The sequence below is a fragment of the Sus scrofa genome, chromosome X (assembly GCF_000003025.6).
Source record: "Sus scrofa isolate TJ Tabasco breed Duroc chromosome X, Sscrofa11.1, whole genome shotgun sequence".
Taxonomy (NCBI): Eukaryota; Metazoa; Chordata; class Mammalia; order Artiodactyla; family Suidae; genus Sus; species Sus scrofa.
This window is the reverse complement of record NC_010461.5, coordinates 111,658,570-111,684,676: the sequence shown is the minus strand read 5'-3', so window position 1 is coordinate 111,684,676 and position 26,107 is coordinate 111,658,570. Positions and strand designations below refer to the sequence as shown.

Genomic DNA, 26,107 nt, shown 5'->3' with positions numbered 1-26,107 from the left:
GCCAGAGATGTCATTTTATTATTCACCCTCTGAGCTGTTACATGGGAGCAAGTGGGGTGTGCATATGGGGGACGCTGGCGGCAGAGGCTTCGGGGCTTGTCGGGGGTTAAGTACTGAGCTCACGCTGGACCCCAGGCTGTCTACCAGATTGGAGAGATGAATGGGTTTGGGAAAATCTGTCATTTTATCTGGGACTATCTGCAAGGAGATCCTGCTGCTGTGTCTCGGAGCCAGCCTTGCCTTTCACCTCCAATTCGTGTAAAAGATGCTGTGGGCGGCCGCATGTGTGGCCTCAGCGGTTCTGTGCTGAACAGAAAGTTACTATTTCCCAGATGTCATCGACAGTGGAAGAGCTACAGTAAAGGTTCTGAGCCACTGCTGAAGCCTTAAAGGCACGGATGTGCGCCTGTGGGGTGTCAGATGCCAGGCTCCTTCTCCCGAGAGTGAGAGCAGCCAGGAACTCAGGGAATTGCATCTCAGAAATGTTCTGGATACAGAACTTACTCTAGGCCCCACTTGGGCTGGGAGAGTTTGCTTCCTAATGTGCAGAAAGTTAGTTCTTAGATTGCTCAGCAATTCCATTTGCAACCATCACTTTTTCGGAGTGGAAGAATCCAATTTTCCAAGTGAAAGTATCTCCTTCATCACGATCAGCCTGAGACCCTTTCAGCTTCCTTCCAGACTTGGAGGATGCAGAGTGCCCAGCCTCAAGCTACTCTCAATGGGTCTTGCCCACCCCATTTCCATTTTGCTTTGGGTAGAGGAAAGAGGGAAATTGCCCATGGTCTGGGGTCAAGGCTAGGACACTTCAGGTGGAAGGGTGGGACAACCCCATTGGGTACCACAGGCTCACTTGATGTGGACGATACTGAAGGAGAGTAAGGGCGCTGACTTCTGAGTAGGAGGGCAATGGGTGCAAAGGGTCAGCTGGACCCTGGACAGCTCTTTAACCATCTTCCATGCTCAGGATTCACTTAACAAGTTAAAAAAAAAAAACCTGCCACAGGGCACGGGTGCCAAGGAAGAGAAGTATTGAATTTCGGGGAGAACAGCAACTTGCTCCGGACTCGGCACTCTTTCGTGGCACAAAGAGAAAAGGACGGTGAAGTCTCTGGACTCGCGGATTCGCAGGAGGAAACCATAGGCAGGTTCGCAAAAGGGAATTCTCATCTTCAGACCAAGCTTCAGTAAAAGAACAAATCTTTTCTTCTCTCTGGAGCCCGGCTTTCTGAAAAATAGGATAAGTGTGATCAGGAAGAAGTTGGCTTGGGATCCTAGGAGCCCAGGTTTGAATTCTGACTTCACCGTTCCTAGCTCTGTGACTTTGGGCAATGACCTAGCCATCTAAGCCCCACTTTCCTCATCTGTTAAAAGGGAATATTCACGATACCTTCCTCCCAAGATTCTGGTAAGGATTACCTAAGTTAAATACATGTAAAGGGTTAGAAGAGTGCCTGGGACATACAAGCTCAATAAATGTTAGGTCTTATTTGGTTAAAGAGGCAGTGACTTTGCATGTAGCAGAGTGGAATTATTGTCTGGTCACCCTGCAGCTTAGCTTAGCTTAGTGGCTAAGACTAGGGACACAGGAAATTGACACTGGCACTTAGCTTGACTTTGGAAGAGTTACTTAAACTCTATTTTCCCATTTGTGAACGAGGCTAAAAACACCACCCATGGGAGTTCCCTTGTGGTGCATGGGGTTAAGGACCTGGCATTGTCACTGCCACAGCTCAGGTTGGTACTGTGGCATGGGTTCAATCCCTGGCCAGGGAACTTCAGTAAGCCGGGGGTGCGGCCCCCCAAAAAACAATCAAATGAACACCCCCTCCCCAAATCCAGCACCTGTGTTGTGGGGAGCTACTAGTTCTTATTTTGTCTCACTTCCATGATTCTGGTCATTCTCCTCACCTTCTAATGACTTTCACATCATGCCACCTCTGTCAGCTATTCACTGTGGTCACGTGTTGGACCTTGTCATCACCTACACAGGTGGCACTCTCTAACCATCACCTCCCAGGGTCGTTGGCTTAAGTAGTCTTATCACTGCATTTCTATATAACCCAATCCCCCAATCCACCAACCTTCAGTACCTGTCACCTTCCATCTGCTTCCATATCCTTCTTCGAGCAGCTTAGATACCATGGGACCTGGTTATCATCCTTCTCTTGCAAATCCCCTCAACTCCTTTTCCTCTTTCTCCACCCACATACTCACTTGGCAAAACCTCAACCTTGGATGAGCCTCTCCTTTTGCCTTCTCTGTGCATCACACCAACCCAGCAGCACTGGCGAAAATCACACGCAGGTGCAAACTATGACATTTAGAGTGGAGAAGCAATGAGGTCCTACTGCACAGCACAGGGAACTCTAGCCAATCCTTATGATAGAACACGATGGAATATGAGAAAAAGAATGTGTACATATGTATGAGTGGGTCACTTTGCTGTACAGCACAAATGGGCACAACACTGTAAATCCACTATACTGTAATTTTTAAAAAGTAATACATAAAAAAGTAATACATAATGGCAAAAAAAAAGAAAAAAAATGAAAATCACATGAGCCAGCTGATGGTTTTCAATTAAACTCCTGACCTCAGCCTTCAGGTGGGCACTCTGAAGTCCTGCTTGTGTCTGCCCACAGCCGACTTGCTTCCCTGGTGCCCAAGAAGACTCGTGCCTACTCTGCCACTCTCCTCAGCAGCCCATCCATTCTCACGCCCCGCTGATGATCTCGCTCCATAGTTAATTGAGGAAGTAGAAGTCATCTGATTAGTATGCTTCGGACTCCCCCCACACACAAGCCTGCCAAGCCATTTGCATCTGTGTCCTTATTCTTTTGTCCGCTTTCAGTGGTAGAATGTCCCCTCCTCCTAGCAGATGTCATAGCTTCCCTGCGTCCTTTCTCTATTCCCAATGACTTCACCCACGACGCCATCCTCCTCCTCCGTCGTTGGTCTCTTCGTCTTTGTCTAGGCTCTAGTTCTTTTTTTTTTAAAGACCTTCTCCACCCCACTAGTCTCTTTAGCTAACACCTCATTTTTGTTCACTCTGCCCCATGCTAAGCTTCTCCAAGAAGCTGCTGACTCCATGGTCTCTGCTGCCTCGTCTCCCATTCCCTCTTCAACGCACCCAGCCTGCCTTCCATCCACATGCTATACCTGCTCTTCACCAGGGTCTCAAAATCTGATGCCACATCTGATAGAAATGTGTCTGGCCCTCTCTTCCTTGACCTCTTGGAAGCCTCTGAGCCAGCTGATCACTTTCTGTGTTTGGAAATATTCTCCTCTTTCGGTTTCGGAAAGGCCACGCTCCCGGCTCGCCTCCCACGGGGACCGCGCCGTCTCACTGGGCCGCGCCACGGCCCAGCTTCTACGTACCGGCGCACACCAAGACTCTGTCCTCTGCCCAACTCTCTTCTCTGCCCAGGGCATCATTCAATGGCTTTAAACGTCATTTGTATATGGCTCGATCTGGAACGTTTACCCCAGCCCCCCTTCGTGACCTCCATAGCGACACACACAACTGTGGAGAGGTGTCCATCGCCAAGGCCTCGGGACTGAACACGGCCCAGAGTTGTGTTCCGAACGATCTTCTTCAGCACATGGACCAGTCTCCACCCAGTTGCTCCAGCAGGAAATGGAAGAGCTCACTGCCCCCCCCCAATAGATCTAAATCCATCTACTTCGCTCGGCTTCCCGCGCCGCCGTCTGACCCAGGCTGCCGTCTCCGGCTTCTGGGCTCCCCTGGTCCCTGTCTTTCTGCAGTCTCTCCTCTCCACGGCAGCTTCTGTGGCCTCTTAGCCTACAGATATTTTGTTTTTTCCTTTTTCCCCCCAAGTGGACTCTATCTTCCCCCCTAGACTAGAAACTCTCTGAGAGCAGGGACCAAGGCAGTGTTATACACGACTGTGTTTATAGCTGGATGAATGAAAGAGCCCTGGGTCTGGCAAAGAGCAATCTCCGTGTTACTACCTGAGACGCTGAAACAATGTGCAATGAATCAGTGTCTGTTTCTTCACATAAAAAACCAAATCAAATTCATGGAGGTCCCGTTGTGGCACAGTGGAAATGAATCCGACTAGGAACCATGAGGACGCAGGTTTGATCCCTGTCCTTGCTCAGAGGGTTAAGGATCCGGCGTTGCCATGAGCTGTGGTGTAGGTTGAAGACGTGGCTTGGATCCGGCATTGCTGTGGCTGTGGTGTAGGCCAGCGGCTGCAGCTCCGATTCGACCCCTAGCCTGGGAACCTCCATATGTGGAGGGAGCGGCCCTAAAAAGACAAAAGACAAAAAAAAAAAAAAAAATCAAATTCATGAAACATTTTGCACTGTAAGTTTTGAAGACTCACCTCCACCCTCCCGGTGGTGCCTGCCTCATGGGGTGTGCAAGCGCACGAGGGGACTGGGCCATGCTGCAGGGGCGGGAGGAGGCTCCTGGTCATTTTATTCAGAGCCCTAGGACCTTACCCCCCTCCCAGTCCCCACATCTTGCTGCCTCCCTCTGCCCAGAGCCACAGCGGCAGGATAGGTGAGGGGGCTGTTGGCATAGCCCGATACCCACTCCCCACCCTGTCACCTCCTCTCTGCGTGGCAACCTCATCCCCTTGCCCCTTGCATGCTTTCCAAGCCTTCAGCACCCCCGCCCCTTACTGGGGATGCAGAGTGGACCTGTGGACAGTGAAATGCTAATCTTCACTGTGTTAAATTGGAATTGGTTTTGATGGTTTACGTTTAGTGGAATTGATGGTTCTGACAATAGTATGACACTGTGAAGGCTGCTGTGCGATGTGAAGGCAAGTCCTTCCGCCTTTCTGAGACTCAGTCTACTCATCTACAAAATGGGGAGAGTCATCCATTCATTCATTCCCTATGTCCTGCCCACCTCTCACATAAGGCATCTAGGACGTCCTCACCCATGTACCACAAGGTCATTGTGGGGACTGAGCAGGTGGCAGAGTGTGGTATCTAGCCCGTTGCCACCACCCATGCATGTCATTGCTGCTATTTGGGGGCCCCTGAACAATTTAAAGCATTGGGGTTTTAGTAATTCTAAGGCTTACAATGTAAAAATGTATGAATTCTTGCAAAGTACTTGAGGGACTTTATAATCCTGAATTGGCACAGCTCAACCCCTTGGGCAGAGGCTTCCATGAAGCCTGCAAGAGCCACCCCTAAGATTCTGGGTTTTTGGGGGGCCTACACCACAGCCACAGCAACGCGGGATCCAAGCCGCTTCTGCCACCTACACCACAGCTCACGGCAATGCCGGATCCTTGACGCATTGATCAAGGCCAGGGATCGAACCCGCAACCTCATGGTTCCTAGTCGGATTCATTTCCTCTGCGCCACAGTGGGAACTCCCCACCCTAAGGCTCTTGAATCAGCCCTAAATCTAGCTGCTCGCTTGGGCACGGCCAAACAAAATCATTTGTACTCGATCGGCAGAGAGACGTTCACCCCGTCCTTTTTCAATGCTCTTTTATGGTGCCCAGCATGTGCTCACTTATTCCTTCGACACTTATGTGCTGAGCTCTGTGCCAGGTACGGCTGAGCTAGGGGGCGGGGGGGGGGTGCTGGGGGCGCACCCCTCTGTCTTGGCCATCATGGAGCTGACATGCTCCTGAGGCCTGTGTGCGGTGCTCACGCTGACCCCACACCAAAGCGTAACCAGCCACACGGGGCCGTGGCCGCCCTTGCTTTGGTGCTTCTCAAACACAGCGGGAGCAGAGCCCAAAGCACCCGCGCGTCCTCCTCAACGGCACTTCTTGCTGCCTCTCTGTGCCGGTCTTAGTGGGGCTACTTTCCGTTCGAACGGAAATCCTAAGTATTTACATACACTATTTCATTTAATCCCCACAGAAATCCAACAACGTGGGCACGATTTTGATCCTCATCTTACAAATGACAACATCTGGGAAAGAGCAAGCTAATCCCCGTGACTTTGCTCCTTTTCCTGCGTCGCCTTGGTTACCGCGCTGAAATCCAGCTCAGGTTAAAGAACTCAGTAGAGTTGTTTTAACAGCAAAGTAAGAAAATGGGCCAAACATTTCCCGAGATGCCAAGCACATGGGCTCTTTGAGACTAAACGGAAACAAATTCTAAGGGCAAAAATCCTAAATTTTAGAAACGAGGGCCATTTCAGTGGCTGGGGATCCTGGTTTTTACACAAGCTTCTCAAGTTTGTTCTCAGGATGCAGAGACGTGTTATCAGAGGCAGAGGCAGGTACTTACTTTCGGCTGCAAGGCTGGCACCAGCAGATCCACCATCTGGGGGGAAATAGATTTTCTTAACTGGAAAGGAAGAAAATACAATTGGAAATGAAATCTGGGGCTGGGTTACCAAGTGCCCAGGAGCACCCCAGGGACCCCAAGTCGCTGCCCCTCAGACATGTGACATTTTCTTTTATCAGATGCTGCAAAAACAGGTGAGCTTCTGTTTCTAAGGCCCTTTGGGTTTTGTCCCCAGGGGTCACTGACTTCCTCAAAGATGCATGACCTCTGTCACGGATCAGTATGAAGATACCAGCTTTAGTAAAAGGGGGCGAAGGGTTTGCAGCAGTTGAGACTTGAGTGGTCAACATTTGTTTGCGAACATATCTAGAGCTTTCAGGAATAAGATAACGTCTGCATTATGGTTTTGCTACCATGTGCCTGGCATATAGTAGGCGCTCACTAAATATTTGCTGAATTGGATTTGAACTGCGTCAGCTTATGTCTGGGAGGCGATGATTTGAGCCACATGTGTTCTAACCAACTGTCGAGACAGGGCTCTGCCGTGTGTACGCGCGAGCATATATCCACCGACTGTTGGCCTAATTTTCCCTCTGAATCCAGGAGAAGATTTTTGGAAAAAAAAAAAAAAAAGAGTATGGGGTGGGACTTTTCATAGGTTTCCCAAGCACGACATTTTTTTATGATTTACACTTAAGTACATTTCCTAATCAAACTCTGGTGATGACAGAGTGGAGTTTTAATGGGAAATTTGTTTTTGTCATGAGGATGGATGCCAGCGCCTGACTTAGGTAGGCCATGTCCAGCAGGCTCTTTGTGTGCTATATATACTTAGTTCAGAAGTAAAGGCAGCTTTGGCGTTCCCGTCATGGCTCAGCGGTTAACAAACCCGACTAGCATCCATGAGGACGCAGGTTCGATCCCTGACCTTGCTCCATGGGTTAAGGACCCAGCATTGCCGTGAGCTGTGGTGTAGGTTGCACACACGGCTCGGATCCCGTGTTGCTGTGACCCTGGCGTAGGCCGGCAGCTGTAGCTCTGATTGGACCCCTAGCCTGGGAACTTCCATACGCCGTGGGTGCAGCCCTAAAAAAACAAACAAAAACAACAACAACAACAAAAAAGCAAAGGCAGCTTCTAGCAAGTTCTTTCAGGCAAGGAACACTAGAACCACAGATATATATGGAACAGGCAGCTGTCAAAGAAAATTCCTCCAGGGTGCAGAAGGCCAAAGGATGCAGACTTGGCCCCACGAAACTATTAACTATTACTACCGATATTTCGTGTGAAAGGCCAATCTTACAGCAGAGGGGCTTGCTCTTTGGGTGAAAGTACACCCAGGCCAATTCTTCCCCATCCGTTTACAAAGAAGGGGGTCTTGCTTTTCTATGGGTATTTTGAATCTAGTAGGTGCTGATTCAATATCTGTTGGGTGAGTGAGTCAATGAAATGGTGAACGAGCCTTAAGGACTTTTCCCTTGGGGGAGGGGGGCGGTCAGGGAGCAGAAGCCCCAGACAGCCAGCACTGCCACGGTCTCCAGGCAGCAAGGGGGCTGCCTCCACAGCTGCCCTGTGTTGGCTGGCCCAGGAGTCTGGCATTGTGGCCAGTTGCCAACCTGTTGGGAGGATAGAGTTTGGAGCCTGCAGGTACATCACAGAGTTCTGTTTGCACGTGGATGACTTGCTGGCTCACAGTGAGGTGAATGCGGTACCCTAAGATGTTAGGCAGCAGCCTGTCATTTTTCTAGGGTGAGTCCAAGTCGGCAGACCGGGGTGGCTATTCTGGGCCAGGTGCATCTGGCTAGTTTTCTCTGTAAGCCTTTAGTCATTAAAAAGGGAGGGTCGGCGCAGCCTAGAGAAGATATACTGACGGCTTCAGCAGAACATCCTGCCCTCCAGAAGCCCCGGGTCTGGAGGAGTACCGATTAATCTCGGCACCCCATCTCTGGCCAACTGACTCTCAACCACAACCCATCGAGGCGATCCTCCAAGTACTCGGAGGCGTTTCCTTACAGGGGGCTGAGCTGGGAGGCAGGTTCAAGAGCAATCCGGTGCTTCCGACGGTCTGGGCAGAGCTGCCGGTCTCCCACGAGGCAGATTCCTGAGGATGCGCAAGGCATCTCTCTTGCTGGAGCAGACTCAGGAGAGGCTCATATTTCCCATCGGGCTGGGGCTCTGGAACCAAGTGCCCAGTGGAGAAGGCATGAGGGTAGCCAGGCTCTGGGAAGCTGGGGCTGGCGAGGGAGGAGAAATGCCGCAGCTCGCTGGGCTGAACGGAGGGGCTCCCGGTCAGAGACAGTGGGTACTGATCCACCGCCAGGGGACCAGATCCGCTCAAGCTGCAGCTGGCGGCACCATTTGCAAAAGATGCTTCCGGCTGTGGCTTTGTCCACGGAGAAGAGAAACGCCACTGATTTGGAGGCATGGCACTATCTGGGAAGGAAAGATTTAGAAGATAGATTTATTTATTGCTTTCAAAATGGGATTAGCTTCATCTGTTTCTGGTTGATATATACTATTTTTAATGTGAAAAATATAGAAAATGTAAAAAAAAAATTACCCTAAGCATAATATCCAGAGACTGCTGTTGTCTACCTTTAGGTGTAACTTCTTTGTAGATTTTGTGTCTATTTGTGTGTGCATTGTCATATCATATATTGTTTTTGAGGTCACTTTCCTGTTACCGAAATATCTGAAACATCCTCCCATAGCAATGAGCAGAGCCAACACCAGCTTTTTAAATGGCTGCATAGGATCCCATCAAAAGGCAGCAGCGTGACTAGCAAGCATGGTGCCCGGGCAGCTTGGTTATTTCCATTTTTTCAATATTAGCGTTGGGGGAGTTCCCATCGTGGCTCAGCAGAAACGAATCTGACTAGTATCCATGAGGACGCAGGTTTGAGCCCTGGCCTTGCTCAGTGGGTTAAGGATCCAGCATTGCCATGAGCTGCAGCGGAGGTTGCAGACACAGCTCGGATCCTGTGTTGCTGTGGCTGTGGTGTAGGCCGGCGGCTGTAGCTCCGATTCGACCCCTAGCCTGGGAACCTCCACATGCCATAGATGCAGCCCTAAAAAAAATAGCGATAACAAAAAAATTAGCATTGGGACGACCACCTTCATACACACCTCTTTGTATACCCTCCCCCTTTTTTTTGCCGTGTCCACTGCATGCAGAAATTCCCAAGCCAGGGATCGAACCTGTGCCATAGCAATGACCTGAGCCACAGGAGTGACAATCCTGGCTCCCCAACTCGCTGAGCCACTAGGGAACTCCAACATCTTTGTACCTTGTCCACCTTGCTCCTTAAGGAAACTTTTCTAAAAGTAGAATTACTTAAAGGTGATTGGTGCTTGTTTGTTGCCCTTGTTTGGCTTTATTTTATAGCTGGTGTTTGGCATACACTGAACAGGTGGACTCCACAGAATTTCATAAAGGGTTTAACACTTGCCTGCGTGACACAAGTCTACAGGTTGAAAGCCCACTTACAAGCCTTCCTCTTTTTTTTTTTTTTTTTTTTTTTTTGCCTTTTTAGGGCCGCACCCATGGCATTTGGAAGTTCCCAGGCTAGGGGTCCAATTGGAACTGCAGCTGCCAGCCACTGCCACAGCCACAGTCATGCCAGGTCCCAGCAGCATCTGCAACCTACACCACAGCTCACGGCAATGCTGGATCCTTAACCCACTGAGCAGGGCTGGGGATCAAACCCACATCCTCATGGATATTAGTCAGGTTCGTTACCTCTGAACCACAACAGAAACTCAGAAACCCCATTTTCAAGGGGGGGAGCTGGGGCATGAGGATGTTAAGAGACCAAGTTAGCAAAGCAGATCCACCAAGGAGGGAGCTGAGCTGGAGGCATCAGTGATGGAAAGGAAGTGGTGGCAAAAGCAAAACGCTCGAGGTCAAGTGGTGACTCAGTGTCTTCTCGCCAAGATCTCGTGGACGAGCTTGCGGGAATGGAGTCTCTTTTGGTCTCAGAGACACTATTCAAATGATGCCATTAACAGCTGCTGAATCGGAGCACTCGAAAAGTTGAGGGCCGCTCACGACACGAACGGATGTTTTCCCCATTCTCAGCACCCATCAGCCAAGGGAGAGATGGGGGCGAGCGCTCTGGCAGATGGTGCCTAAAGCCTGGAGGTTCTCATCGGCCAAGATAATGAAGGGGCCGTGGGTGTGGAGACAGAGGAAGGCTGGAGGGCTGAAGAGGCCGTCTGTCTGGTCCCCTTCCCCTCCTCGCGCGCCTCTCCCGGCTCTCGAGTGTTCGATTTGCCTGGCTTCTGTACAAGATCAAAAGGTCTGAGTGGGAGTTCCCGTCGTGGCTCAGTGGTTAGCGAATCCGACTAGGAACCATGAGGTTGCGGGTTCGGTCCCTGACCTTGCTCAGTGGGTTAACGATCCGGCGTTGCCGTGAGCTGTGGTATAGATTGCAGACACGGCTCGGATCCCGAGTTGCTGTGGCTCTGGCGTAGGCCGGTGGATACAGCTCCGATTCGCCCCCTAGCCTGGGAACCTCCATATGCCGCGGGAGCGGCCCAAGAAATAGCAAAAAAAAAAAAAAAAAGTCTGAGTGGTCTGCCCACGGCTTTTCATGCGGCACAGACAATGAGGGCCAAACAAGCTCCCATCTACACCGCACAGACATTCTGGCCAACCTTTCCCTGGCTCACAGCCAGCAACAGCCAGTGTGGCCTCTTCCAGTGAAGCCAAGGGCAAAGAAACACATATCGATATTTGTTCCTGGGGGAGTTCCCGCTGTGGCTCAGCGGAAATGAGCCCAACTCGTATGAGGATGCGGGTTCAATCCCTGGCCCCACTCAGTGGGTTAAGGATCTGGTGTTGCCACAAGCTACGGTGTAGCTCGCAGACGCGGCTCAGATCCCGCATTGCTGTGGCTGTGGCATAGGCCAGCACCTGCAGCTCCTCTTAGACCCCTGGCCTGGGAACTTCATATGCCACAGGTGTGGCCCTAAAAAGCAAAACTAAATTAAAAAATTAAATTAAAATATTAAAAAAAATAGAGAATAAAAGATTTGTTCCTGGGGCTGATTGCTGCTTTTGAAAACTGTTATCTCTGGGCTAATACGATTCAGGGCGCTGTGCAGCATAGAGTGGCTGAGCTGGCTAATCACTGCCCGCGCTTCCTGAATGAGGGTGCTGCATGTCCTAAGGCTAAATGCGAAGCAATGAGAAGTCTCTGACAACTGGACCGTTGCCAGCTGAACTGGCCTTCCAGACCTCGTGCATATGACCGAGGTTTTGGATGCAGGAAATGTGGAAGGCAGGGCCCCAGCATGTTTTGAATATCTCTTTTAAAAACCTGTTGCCTTTCCAGAATTATCTGACTGAAGCATTAAGGGGAGTAGGCGGTGTGCCCCTGTCCAAGGTCCTGTTTGGTCCCTGAGTGCAGCGGGGCACAGTTTGGATGGGAGCACGGGGGGAGGCCCAAAGTGTCCCACTCCAGAATTCACAGCAACCCGAGAGTGGGGACTGGGTGGCCCGGGGAGGCTACAGAGCAGGCTTGGGTGTGGCAGCCGGTGGAACGAGACCCTGGGTTTTGGTGGGCTTCTTTCTCAGGCTTCTTGGGCAAAGTGCTCCAGCAACCGTGCCCAACTACCCTGTGAGCCGGCGAAGGTATAAGTTAAACCGTAGCCTGGACAGGCTCAAGGCTGCTGAAATCCCCAATGCCCTTTTTAAAGGGAGATAATTCGAAGATGCTTTCAGCTTGTGTTTTCTTTTCTACAAGTAGGGCCCGTATACATTATACATGAGTCAATAAAAAAATAACTCTGATTTGGGAAAAGCAGCCAGGAGATTCGACGGCATTTCCCGGCCACACGGGTCCCAGTGTTCGGCCTGACAGAGCACCCTTAGATGGGAGCCCGTGAAAGGGAGCCTGTTCTCCGCAAGGCTTAGCCGGGGCCTCACTGGGGCCAGGGGGCCTGGGACTGGCCTGCAGGGGTTGGGCAGGTGCTAATGGTCAGCGATGAAGAGCCACTTTATAGATGTCCTGCCACTGTCGAAGCTGCGACCATCTCCTCTAACGCTTCCAGCGGGAGCCCCTGGGGACCTGTCTTCTCTCGGGGCCCTCTCCCTGGAGGCAGCAGAGCTGAGGAGAGCCTTGACTCCTAACTGTGATAAGACAGGCCTTGAAGAAGGCAGCCTGTCACTTGACAATCATTTGCTCAGTGCACAGCCCACTCTGCCAGGGCGACATGAGCAGACATGGAAACAGGGCCGCGGCCATGCAGCAGAAGGCCCTGCACAGCTATGAAGCTGACAGTGAGCCTGAGGTTTCGCAGGCAGACCCTCGTTTCCCCTGTAGCCAGACACAAACACGCCCAGCCTTCCCACCCCCACCCCAGAAACGGCTCCCGCCCACATGGCTGGCATGCACTATGTGCCACTTGACATGCGGGACAGCGTTGGTTCCTCCTATAGGTCGATCGCCCTCGGTTTGGCAGACGAGGAAACAGAGGCCCAGACGGATGACCTGGAGCCCTGAGATCACGCGGTTAATTGATGGTGGTGGAGCTGGCGCGGCCCCAGGATGCCTGGTTCAAAAGCCAGACACCAGAGGATCCTCTCTCTACAGGGACTCCATCTGTGACAGACATCGGCACCCTGGGAGCCAAGTCACAATTTCACGCATGCACGCGATATTTCTGGAGCGCCTACCCGGCGGCAGGCATCGAGCTGGGTACTCGGAAAACAGCACCTAACCGACCGAGTCCCTGCTGCCCCAGAAGTCAGAGTCGAGGCGAGTGAGAGGAGACAAGAACGAAACACAGAAATATATCATATGCCCTGTGAGGACACATGCTAAGGAGAAGTAAGAGGGGGTGAGACAGAGAGTGACAGGATGGGGGCTTCTATTTTTAAAGTGGATTGTTCAGCGAAGGCCTCTCTGAAGGGCTGACATGCGGATGGAGACTCGAATGATGAGAGAGGAAGTCATGCAGTTATCTGGGGAGAGAGCATTTCAGGCAGAAGGGAGAGGAAGTGCAAAGGGCCTGAGGCAGGATTGTCCCTGGCGTGTTCTACAAAGAGCGAGCAGGCTAGACTGGAGGCAAGGAGCCGGAAATGCTAGGTTACAAGATTAGAAAAATAACAGGGGCCAAGAGGATGCTGGGCCCCCTGAGACTTCAGATTTGATTCCAAGTGTGATGAGAAGCTATTAGAAGGCTTTAAACACAAAAATGATTTTCATTTTAATGGCATTAGTCTTCCTGCTACCTTGAGAACAGACTGAGCAAGGGCAGAAGCAGGGAGACCGATGAAGAGGCTACTGCAAAAATCCAGTGCTGCGGGGCAAGGACACGATGGCTTCTCAGACCAAGGGGGTAGCAGTGGAGGTGAGGAGACTCGCTTAGAGCTTGCATATATTTTCAAAGTAGAACTTACAGAATTGTTCAAAGGATGGGATGTGGGGTATGGATAGAGGGAGTCAGATGCTAGTTAATCGGAAGGATGCAGCTGCCATTTATGGACACAGGGAGAGTACGGACAGAGCAGGGTGGGGGTGGGGAAGGGGGGGATAAGAGTTCAGCTTGGGACCTGTTCGGGTTGAGAGCCCTATGAGCTATGTGAGGTGATGGTATCAAGTAGGCAGCTGCGTATAGGTCTGAAACCCAGTCTAGAGCTATGCCTTGGGATTGGGCAGCATATAGATGGTATTTAAGAACAAGAGACTGGACGAGATCCCCAGGGACTGAGGGTAGAGGGAGAAATTGTCTGAAATGGAAGTCCCGGGGCCCTCAAATGTTTAAAGAGTTGAAGAATGGGGAAAAAAAAAAAAAAGGAGTTCCCGCTGTGGTGTGGTAGGTTAAGAATCCCACTGCAACGGCTCAGGTCACTGCAGAGGCATGGGTTTGATCTCTGGCCCAGTACAGTGGGTTAAGGATCCAGCACTGCTGCAGCAGCTTGGACTCAATTCCTGTTGCAGGTGTGGCCATTAAAAAAAAAGAGAGTTGGGAGTTCCCATTGTGGTGAAGCAGAAACGAATCCGACTAGGAACCATGAGGGTGTGGGTTCGATCCCTGGCCTCGCTCAGTGGGTTAAGGATCCGGCATTGCCATGGGCTGTGGTGTAGGTCGAAGACGAGGCTCGGATCCCAAGTGGCTGTGGCTGTGGCATAGGCTGGCAGCTCCAGCTCTGATTGGACCCTAGCCTGGGAACCTCCATATGCCATGGGTGCGGCCCTAAAAAAAAAATAAAAACAAAGACGAAAACGACAAAAGACCAAAAAAAAAAAAAAAGAGTTGAAGAGGACTTCCAGCAAGAGAGACTGAGAAGGGATGGTAGGCAGGGGCTATAGGGGGAAAACCCTGAGCGTGTGATAGTGTGGAATCCGCGTGAAGGAGATACTTGCAAGGGGGGAGGGCAAAGCCACTGCAGCCACTGCTGCGATGGGTCACATTAGATGACACCAGAGAAGGACCCTTTGCCTTGGAAAGTAGAGGTCCCAGCTAACCTGGATAAAAGTGGTTTTGAGGAGTGGTGAGAAAGAACCCATAAGTAGAGTGGATTCAAGAGAGCAGGAGAGGAGTTCCCGCTGTGGGGCAATGGGACCGGCGGCGTCTCTGCAGCTCCAGGACGCAGGTTCAATCCCCGGCCCAGCACAGTGGGTTAAAAGATCTGGTGTTGCCACAGCTGTGGCATAGGCCACAACTGCGGCTCAGATCTGATCCCTGGCCTAGGAACTGCATCCGCCACAGGGCGGCCGAAAAAGAAAGAAAAAGCTAGAAAGCAGGAGAGGCGGGAAGTGGGCAGAGCGCGAGGACACGCTTACAAGCTTTACTGCAGAATGAAGCCCAGAAATGGGCCAAGAGGCCAAGGGTTGGTGTTATTTCAGGGTGGGTGTACCAGGCAAGCAGGCTGGAGGAAGCGAGACGCTAATGAATTGCTGGTGCTGACAAGGGAGTGACGAATAATCCAAACCAGCATGTTCTGAACTGACCCAGTCCAACAGCCAAAGTGGGCAGACTCGTCTCTGGGTTTTGACCCCGCTGAGGAGGAGCCGGTTAGATCCTCTGAATCCCGCTCACCACCTACCCTTTCCCCCAAGGACTCAACCTCAGCCATTCCTGCTTCTGCTCTGAAGTACTGAGCACACTTTGGACAGCACTGCCCTGCTTTCCACCGAGGCCCCAGCACCCAGGGCTTCCTTTAGCACCTGCTGCTACTACGCTCCCTTCTGCGTGTTTCCTGAACTCCCAAGAGTCTCTGAGAATCACGACACCTGACTGGAAAAGTTCCTTCTAGGACAGAAGTCAAAGCTGTAGCAGAAAATATAGCAAGTCCTTGTCCAGACCCAAAGAGTCTGGCCAGCCAGGGTGACGGCGTCTGAAACCAGGTGAGCTCGTCAGCCACAGGCAGGGGCCCCCTTGGAGGCCTGTACATCATCCAGTGGGACCAAGGCGACCCACACGCCAGCTCGGCCATAAATCCTCCAGACCCTGCTCTGTTTTCACGTTTCAAAGAGGTGACGAGAAGCTATTTCCGCGCACATCCAAGTGGCAAGGTGACCTCTCCACCTGGCACAGCAGGCACAATGCCAGGACCCAGGGGTACATTTGGGAGCCCAGGAAAATATTTGAAAACCACAAGAAAAATGAGTATAAAAATGATAATGAATATATAAAAATGAATCCACCCCAGATTAGATTTTTTTTTTTTGGTCTTTTTGTCTTCTTAGGGCTGTACCTGCAGTATATGGAGGTTCCCAGACTAGGGGTCAAATGGGAGCTGTGGCTGCCGGCCTATGCCACAGCCACAGCCACAGCAACTCGGGATCCGAGCTGCGTCTGGGACCTACACCACAGTTCATGGCAACACTGGATCCTTAACCCACTGAGCGAGGCCAGGGATCGAACCTGCATCCTCATGGATACTAGCCGGGTTCGTTAACCACTAAGCTACAACGGGAATTCCTAGATTTGTTTTTATACCAATGCAGTCACAAAATGTCCTTGTTCACTTGGAGGGAGGGGCCTGTGGAGGCGATCAGGTCCAGGGGCCAGGAAGGTCACAGGGCAGTGCTTGCCAGCTTCATTTTCACAGCTGTCTCCAGACCTGGATATTTCGATGAGCATCTTTTGACATAGCTCTCTTGAAGTAATTGTTTTGAGAAGAAAGGATGCTTATTTTTTTTTTTATAATTACCCAATAGTAGGAGTTCCCATTGTGGCTCGGTGGTAATGAACCCAACTAGTATCCATGAGGATGTGGGTTTAATCACTGGCCTCGCTCAAACGGTTAAGGATCCTTCATTGCCGTGAGCTGTGGTGTAGGTTGCAGATGTGGCTCAGATCTGGTGTTGCTGTGGCTGTGGTGTAGGCCGGCAGCTGCAGCTCCGATTCGACCCCTAGCCTGGCAACTTCCATATGCTGCAGGTGCAGCCCTGAAAAAGCAAAAAAAAAAAAAAACAAAAACAAAACAAAAAAAAACACAAAAAACAAAAAACCAATAGGTGTGCAACAGGCACCCCTTTTGCTTTGAAGGGTTGGGAGAGGAATGAGGCAAGACCTTTCATCTGTCCCCCTCTGGCCCCACCCCTTCTCCCCAGAGCATTCCCTATTGATGGAGAGGCGGCCGGGCACAGGTACAGTGTGCTCCTGCCCTGTCAGCCCCTGGTAGCAGCAGCAGTGGTCCTGACAGCAATACTGATCATGGCGATAATAGTGAACAGTTGTGACCCTGGGTAGTGAGCCCAGCCTTTAAGACAATGGAAATAGGTAAACCAGTTCGCTTTAACAGTGAGAAAGGCGCGTGGCTTCTCACCAGACAGCGTGTTGCAAACTCAGCAGAGGTACACATGGTCTAAGAGGATCGAGGGCATGAGAATGGGTCTTTCCGTGAAGGCCTGATAGAAAATTCCAGCCCCTCCCTTGTGACGTGCTCACCATTCCTCAGGATCACATCCCCGCTGCGGCCGGAAGGGCTCAGTCCCTGGGGGCTCCTGACAGTGCCCAGCGCTCTGGAGAAGTGCTCATCCACCACGCTGCTGATGTCCCCTTGGAAATAGGTAAAAAGGACACAGCGGGAATTCCATTCAGTCTTGATGGGGCTCTGCCTCTGCACCGTGGTTTTCCTTACTTCTTCCATCGTCGCGCAAGGGGACAGGGGATAGCTGCGGACCAAACACAAAATGTCACTGGCACTCTTTCCAAGTGGCTCAGCGCTACTTTGGATGAGCGGCATCCTTAAGGGCAAGCAGTTTGCTCCCAAGGGCCAGGCTCTCTCTCTGGGACCCCAAGGGAAACAAGACAGCTCTACAACTAGATGAAGGGACCCTCTCTTACAAATGAGAAAAATTCTCTGGGAACATGGTTAGAAGAGCAGAGGAGTTCCCACTGTGGCTCAGGGGGTTAAGAAGCGACTGCAGTGGCACAGGTTCTAATTCTGGCCCGGCACAGTGGGTTAAGGATCTGGCGTTGCCTCAGCTGTCGTGTAGGTGGCAGCTGCCGCTTGGATAATCCCTGGCCCAGGAACTTCCATATGCCGTGGGTGCAGCTGAAATAAGCAAATAAAGTTCTCCCTCCCTTAAAAAAACAAAAAGCATCAGGAAATGGGGGAGAAAGAAGACTGAGGCCCAGAGTGGAGGAACTTGCATTCTATGGAAGTGCCTGCATTTCCCCGGAACTACGTGGAGATGCCCTTGGACAAGGGCACAAGCGCCCCAGCGGACTTGGCTAAGCGCCCCAGGGCAGTTTCAGGGTCCCTAAGAAGCATCTCCCGGATGCTGCCGTCTACATGCCATGGTGTCCCGCATGCACCCCATCCCACCCCCCATCTTAGAAACTAGCGGTTATAAACCACACCAGTCCCAAGGCCTCTAGACTGACATACTGTCAACCAAATGCAAAAGACACTCTTCACACTAATACGTTGCAGCAACATTGGGGAAAAGCCCCTGAAAAACTGTCGGATTGTTAGCTCTGCTCACTGCACTTCCTCTGGGTCTAGAACGGTGCCTGCAATCCAGCTCAAGAGTGAGCAATGCTGAATTGCCTTAAACTTAGCCTCCGTCGTGGGATCCTAGCTGTGGGCTCCCTGAGGCAGAGGCTGTCCTTTTGCACCCAGGACCTGGCACAGAGCGGGCACTGGAAACAGGCTGTGGCCTTCCTTTACTAGGAAGTAAGCGGGCTGGAGGCTTTATTACCTGTGGTCATCCAATCGGACTTGCCCTGCGCTCTGGCTAAAGATGCGTTGAATCTATTCATTCTGATGCATGTAATAAACATGGCTTGAATTTAATAGCCTGTCTCCCTCTCTAGTCTCTGAGATCCTTGAGGATGAGGGCCATTTCTTGGTCATTTTTTTTTATCCTTAGCACCCAACACTAAGTAAACAATGGCTGAGTAAGGGAATGCCGTTTCATGCAGAAAAACACAAGGGAGGAGTTCCCATCCTGTCTCAGTGGTTAACGAATCCAACTAGGAACCACAAGGTTGCAGGTTCGATCCCTGGCCTTGCTCAGTGGGTTAAGGATCCGGCATTGCCATGAGCTGTGGTGTGGGTTGCAGATGTGGCTTGGATCCCACCTGGCTGTGGTTCTGGCGTAGGCCGGCGGCTACAGCTCTGATCACACCCCTAGCCTGGGAACCTCCATGTGCCGCGGGAGCGGGCCAAGAAATGGCAAAAAGAAAAGAAAAAAGAAAAACACAAGGAATCACACCAATTAGGAGTCGGAGGACCTGGAGTTTTCCTTGGCTGCCTGTGGGACTTTGAAGGAATCACGGGGCCTCTTTGGGCTTCACATGCCTCTTGGATAAAATGAAGGCATGGAGGTATATGAAAATTTCGCAGCCTTCTTTTACGGCTCTGCTAGACGTGTCAGCAGATGATGATGGCAACATTAGGAGGGAATCCGGCTGCGAGCCGGGGACCCTTACTTAGAAGAAGGTCTCCTTTCAGCATCCTTCTAGCCCCAGTCACGGCTGGATTCTGTTGTCTGCAGAAGCCTTTGATGGAGCAAGTCAACCTGTTTCACCCAGGGTGACAGCCATGCACAACATGACAAATGAATCCACTCTATCCTCACTTCAAAACCCATGGTTAACATCCACTTTGAAAAATTGTTTGTCGCTTTTTTCTAAAGTTAAAGGTGTGCTTCCCATGTGAGCCAGCAACCCCTCTCGAGGTACACAGCACAACCAAGAGAAGCGAAAACAGATGTCCACCCGAAGATTCTACATGTGTGTTCCCCGCGGCCTCATTTGTAAGAGCCCCCAGAGTGGAAACAGCACAGATATCCACCACCAGGAGAACAAATAAACGAGCTGTGACATTCTCATACAATGGAATGTTCTTCAGCACTAAAGAGGCACAGGCTACTGATCCACCCAACGGCAAGGATGAATCACGAAAACATTAAGCTGAGTGACAAAAGCCAGACACAAGAGACCACATATTATATGATGCCATTTACATGAAACAGACACAAATAACCTATGGTGATAAAAGTCAGAACAGCGGTTGCCTGTGGCGTGGAGCTTGGGGAGGGGCGGGAGGGACCTCTCAGGGGTGTTGGAAATGTTTTCCACCGGCCGGGGGTGTGTGTGGGGGGGAGCGGTGTAAAGGTTACATGCGGATATCGACGTTTGTCAAAACTGATCAAGTTGTACACTTAAGACCTGTGCATTTCACTGAAGGTAGATGATTCCTCAGTGAAGAACCACATGATGTGTTCAGATACTTGAACTTGTAGAAATAAAGTGAAGACGTCAACCTTGAGTGAGTTATGGGAAAAATCACAGACAAGTGCTGGATGATGCTCTTACTCATATGTGGAATTTTCAAGAGCCAAACTTGTAAAAATAGAAAATAAAATGGTCATTCCCAGGGGATGGGAGGCAGGACAGCTGTCATGTAAGGGTACAAACTTGCAGTAAGTGACGAATAAGCCCTAGAGATCAAAGGCACAGTGCAGTGTATGCAGACAATACTGTATTATAGTTGTTGAACTTGCTGAGAGACTAGAACTTAATCATTTCCAACTACTCAAAAGAATGGATAATTATGCATCATGATAGAGGTGCTATTATCACTACAACATAGAAATGTGTCAGTGAACATACTGTATGCCTTAAATCTACACAACGCTATAGTCAAATATATTTCAAAAGATAGCAAATCAAATAAAGCAATGGCCTTAGGAGTTATAAAGTAATGAGAAATGTGGACGCGGTGTTTTTTGTAAAGCTGCAGTATAACAGAAGACCTACTGAATGCCAGAAGCTCCACGTATATTTGCTCCAATATTTACAACCCTAAGAGTAGGTCTTACTATTCCCATTTTACAGATGAGCAAACTTGGGCTTGGAGCAGGGAAATCAAGGGCCCAGGCTACGCGGCTAGGTGGGTGCAGAGGTGGGGTTGGAACGCAGGTGCCTCAATTCAACGTCTGTCTTTCCCATCATCCCTTTCTGACAACCTGATGGGACTAACAGTCCCGTCCCTTCCGTGGGACTCACGTCAGGACCCTGGCTCCCTGGAGGGCAGGCAGGCCGGCCTGCGTGTGCTGAAAGCCTCTACCTGCAAGGGCTGTTTAGCACCTGTGTGGGTTTTGCCCTGTTACCCTCTTGCCAGAGGCCACTGCTCTAGCTCAGGTTCGACCCAGCCTACCGTCCGTCTTTGCTAAGTCTCTCTGAAGCCACGAGAAGCAGCCGGCCAGACCCGTGGGACATCAGGGCCGTGAAGCACACTCCTAGCCGCCTTGGGCAGAGACCACAGGCCAAGTGGCCACAGCCGGGAAAGCCAAGAGCCCGAGCAGGTCAGAGCAACGCCTCGGCTCCCTCACCTGGCGGGCTCGGACTTTCCACAACTGCGGATCCCAAATAAACCACAACTCCTACCTCTGCCCCTCTTTTCCTCGCCGAACAGGTGGACACACCCTCAACAGACAGCCCTGGCTTTACATCTCTGGATCCAGTTCGCAGCAGTTCCCTGGGCGGTCCTCGGACCTCGGGGGAGAGGATCCGTATTTGAGGGCTATTCGAATTCTGAGAACTGTAATCTGGTTTAATCCTTTGCAGAACCGCATCTCACAGCACATCTGGAGAAATTGGAGCGGTTCTAGCTCCACCGGGGCCCGCCCCGGGGGTCTCTATTCAGGAGGGAATGGTCGGGGTGGGTCTGGTTTAGGAGGGGCCGCCGCAAAGCTGGGACGGAGAGGAGAGCGGGGTGGAAGAAAGGGTGGGACATTCCTGGACAAGATGTTTCTGGATCAGTGCCTGGCTTTGTAGTGAAAGCCTCTTGCAGAAGAAAAAACAAAAACCAGGGCCAAGCTTGGCCACCTGTGCCGTTCCAACCGCAAAACTCCAAAAGTCCACCGTGGTTTGCCGTTTCCCCAGCGCACTAAACATAAAGGCACCGAGTAGGCATCGAAATACCGCCGAGTCCTCCATGCAAATATTTTAACACGGAATCCGATCGCAGCGGTTTGGTCAGTCTGCCGACCTGGACATGCTTGCCACCTTTCTGTGAAATGGTACCCAGCACCCTGCGGGCCCGCGTGGGGCATCTGAGAGGTTGGCACAATGATGGCTTGCAACGAAAGCCCCAAAGGCTTCGGATCTCCCTGAGCAAAGGATGTGACGCCCCGGCCTCGATTCCTCCCCAGCTGAATTTCCATCCCTCCTGCCTCCCCAAAGCCTCCACCTTCTCTTACCTTAACTCTCGACCATCGGCTGAGACAGAGCAAGGCGAGCCACTGGGGCTGCGCAAAGAGGTGCGTCTCAAAGGCCAGAGCTGCCTGGCCCCCTTTAGAGCCGCTCAGTGCCGGCCCAAGAGGGACCCGGCGGTTCCGTGCCCTCCCCTCGCTACTCTCTAGCAGAGCCTAGACGAGGCATTTCCTGCTAGCTATCTATTAAGAATGTGGAAAATGTACTCCAACGAGTCAATCGGGTTGGGCTCCTGCAGGAATGAGGAAAATAGGTAGTTCTTTTCTATTTCTTTCTTTTTGCATTAAAAAAAAAAGCACTTAGCCATATTGTCTCTTCAGGTGGGCGGCCAACTGTTTGCCTGGAAACCACACACAGAGTAGGAGCGTCTAAAGCGGCAGTGGTGGGGCTGGGATCGACTGATGTGCCTAGCAGTCTTGGGAAGGGAGAGGATCAATTCGGCTGGTCACTCGTTTCTTCCTCTCTGCCCCGTGGGAAGAGAAGGGGAGCCCAGCTCCCTAGGGTTCTGGACTTTTCTCAGGCTTCCGTGGGCCCCCGGAGGGGTTGAGGGCTTCTCTGAATCTGCAATAGATGAGGCAGATCAGGAATCCACTGGATGGAGGTTTGGAGCAAAGAAGTCCCAAGCCTCATTTCGACAAATCTTCACTATTATGTCAATAAGTGGCAGCATCATTCAGACTCCAAAGCCTGGCTTTCTCCTTGGCTCCTCCCATTCTCTGTTTCTAGCATATTAATTTAACAGACATTTATTAAACACCTACTACATGCCAGGTGCTCTTCTGGGAGTTCTATACCATAGGGCACAAAACAGAGCAAACCCCTGTCTTTTCGGAATAAGCACACCCACATTTTGTGTGTGTGTGTGGTGGGGGTACATAGATGCGTGTGTGTCCCGTGGACTGTCAGGTGGAGTCAGTACTATAGCGAGAAGTGGAATCAGGGAAATGAAGGCGGGACAGGCAATAGGAAGTGTCTCATTTATACAGGGCGGTCTCGAAAGAATTTTCTGATAAGATGACCCTTGAGCAGCACCCTGAGGGAACACCCTGTTAACACCTGCTCTCCTGATACGGGGGGAGCCTCTGATGCAAAAGGTGAGATCACGCTTGGCCTGTTCACGGGTGGACGAGGAAGCTCACGTGGCTGGAAGGGGGAGCAAGGAGCGACAGGGCCACGGCACAGCGGGCCTCCCCGGCCACCCTTCGCCGGTGGACTTTTCCTCTAAGTGAGAAGGAAACCCGTTGCAGAGGTTGGAGCATCCACACATCTTGAAACGCAAATCCTTCCAGCGCATTCCTATCTGCCCTCCGTGGCCACCTGGTCCAAACCGCCATCGCCATCGCTCCTCCTCGGGTCCCCTGCCGCCTCACTGACTCTACTTCCATCATCTCTGATCTGTCATCCCAAGACATGCACAGTGAGCATCTGAGAATGTGCATTAAGTCCTGTCCCTCCTCGTTGACGAACTTCTAGTGGCTTCTTCCTGAAAACAGGAAACCTAGTGGCTTCTTCCGGGCCGGCTCCTGCCTTGTTCTCTGTCCTCATCCGTTACCACCTGTCCCCTTTGCTCCCCTCCAGCCCCCCTGACTCCGCACTGGGCCTCCAACAGGCTAAACACCTTGCTGTCTATTCAGGCTCCTCCACGCTCATCACCAGGGGCCCTCCCCACTCGCCCTCCCCTGCATTTAAACCTCGGCTCAGCCACTTCCTCCGAGAAGCCTTCCCTAACGGTCCCGTCCAAGCCAACCTGTCCTCTTCTCCTGCTTCCTAGTTCTCCGTGGCTCTTTCCACCGCTTGACGTCGTGTTGCAGTCAGTCACCCCTTCTAAAACCATGCCTGGAATAGAGTAGGGGCTTGGTAACCCTTTGTGGAATGAGTGAATGAATGAATGAATGAGTACCGAAGGAGAGAGAAATTATTCAGATATTCACACAAATAAAGGGACAACTGCAAGAGTTCCCGTTGTGGCTCAGCGGGTTACAAACCTGACTAGTATCTATGAGGATGCGGGTTTGATCCCTGGCCTCACTAACAGGGTTAAGCCTCTGGCGTTGCTATGGCTGTAGTGTAGGCTGGCAGCTTTAGCTCCGATTCGACCTGGAGACCCCGAGACCCCTAGCTTATGAACTTCCATATGCCACGGGTGTGGCCCTAAAAAGAAAAACAAACAAAAACAACTCCTCCCCCCCCCGAGATAAACAGACAGCTGCAACGGTGAGGAATCCACGTCTGGTCCCGGGAGCCTCTGATAAGGAAACCTGACTTCGTCATGGAAGGCAGGGTCGTGTTCCGAGTGGAAATTAAGCTTGAGTGGAGATCGGGGAGGCAGAGAAGGCGGTAAGCATGAGAAGAGGGAAGGGATGACTGCTCCAGGCCGAGGATACGGCTTGTGCAGAAGCCCTGCGGCAGGAGGGGCCCCGGCGAATCCGAGTAACAGGCAAAAAGGAATGCAGGCGTGAGAGCGCAGTACAAGGGGAGCTGGAAGGGGAGGCAGGGGTCAGAGCAAGCCCGGCTTCACGGGCCCTATGGAAGAATTTTGCCTCTTTCTTAAGAAGAGGAAGCAGCTATTAATCGGTTTCACAGAGATAGGTGCTGAGGAGGGTGGGGAAGCAGGGAGGGACGTGACCTAATCAGATATGCATTTGGAAAACGCAAGTCTGGCTGCAGTGTAGACAAAGCATAGAGGGAACCATGCCGTATAGTAGAAAAAAAATTGTTTTGGGGAAATAACTATTAACAAAATAATAATAAAATTTAAAAAAAAGCAAAGAGGGAGCACGAGGCCATGAACAGACTGCTTAGAGGGCAGCTCACTTTGTCTAGGGGAGAGATGATGGCAGCTGTACCTGGGGGTTGAGGGAGACCAGAGAGAAGGGGGTGGATTCAGGATCTGTTTAGAAAATAAGATCCACAGAGTTGATAGCGAATCGGAGACACGGAATGAGGGGTCTTGAGGGTAGTGCCTAGCTTTGGGGGTTGTGTGACTTGATCGCTTAGTATGTCTTCCACTGAGCTATGGAAAATCACAAGCATGTCTTCTTCAGGAAATAAACATTTCTGTTTGAACATGCTAATTTTTTTTCTTTTTGGGCCACATCTATAGCATGTGGAGGTTCCTGGGCCAAGGATTGAACCCGTGCCACAGCAGTGACCCAAGCCACTGCAGTGACAACACCAGATCCTTAACCCACTGAGCTACAGAGGAGCTCATGAACATGTTGATTCTGAGGAATCTTAGAGGGGATGACAGTAATCAGAGGGAGAGAGAGCCAAGCTGGGGATACGATGTGGGAAATGATGTTATACAGATGCCCGTTGAAGCCTTGTTGCTCTTACTCACCCTGGGAGAACAGAGAGAGACATTAAGAAGAACTAAAGCACCTTAAAAAATAAGGGAGGAGCATGTTCATTGCGGCACTATTCACAATAGCCAAGACATGGAAATAACCCAAATGTCCATCGACAGACGATTGGATTCGGAAGGTGTGGTATATATACACAATGGAATACTACTCAGCCATAAAAAAGAATGACATAATGCCATGTGCAGCAACATGGATGGAACTAGAGACTCTCATACTGAGTGAAATAAGTCAGAAAGAGAAAGACAAATACCATATGATATCACTTATAACTGGAATCTAATATACACAATGAACCTTTCCACAGAAAAGAAAGACATGGACTTGGAGAATAGACTTGTGGCTGCCGGGGGGGAGAAGGAGGGAGTGAGGGGGAGAGGGAGGGAATGGGAGGGATGCAAACTATTGCTCTTGGAATGGATTTACAATGAGATCCTGCTGTGTAGCATTGAGAACTATGTCTAGATACTTACATCGCAACAGAACAATGGGAGGAAAAAGAATGTATACATGTATGTATAACTTGACTCCCCTGCTGTACAGTGGAAAAAAAAAATAAGGGAGGAGTTCCCACTGTGGCTCAGTGGGTTAAGAATCTGACTGCAGCAGCTCCGGTCACTGCAGAGATATGGGTTTGATTCCTGGCCTGGTAGAGTGGGTTAAAGGATCTAGAGCTGCCACCACTTTGGCAAAGGTGGAAGCTGCAGCTTGGATTCAACTCCTGGCCCAGGAACTTCCATATGCCAAGGGTGGAGCCATAATTTTTTTTTTTTTTTGTCTTTTGTCTTTTTAGGGCCGCACCCATAGCATATGGAGGTTCCCAG

General features: G+C 51.0%; 1 protein-coding gene across 1 annotated transcript; it reads right to left on the bottom strand.

The window, feature by feature from the left end:
* Nucleotides 1-22,112, bottom strand: VGLL1 (vestigial like family member 1). The gene is made up of 5 exons (XM_021079892.1): nucleotides 21,909-22,112; nucleotides 17,140-17,366; nucleotides 8,248-8,667; nucleotides 6,235-6,294; nucleotides 1-1,228 (listed from the first exon to the last, which is right to left on the bottom strand). Exons 2-5 carry the CDS (start codon nucleotides 17,339-17,341, stop codon nucleotides 1,185-1,187), a joined length of 726 nt encoding a protein of 241 aa, XP_020935551.1. The 5' UTR covers nucleotides 17,342-17,366; nucleotides 21,909-22,112; the 3' UTR covers nucleotides 1-1,184.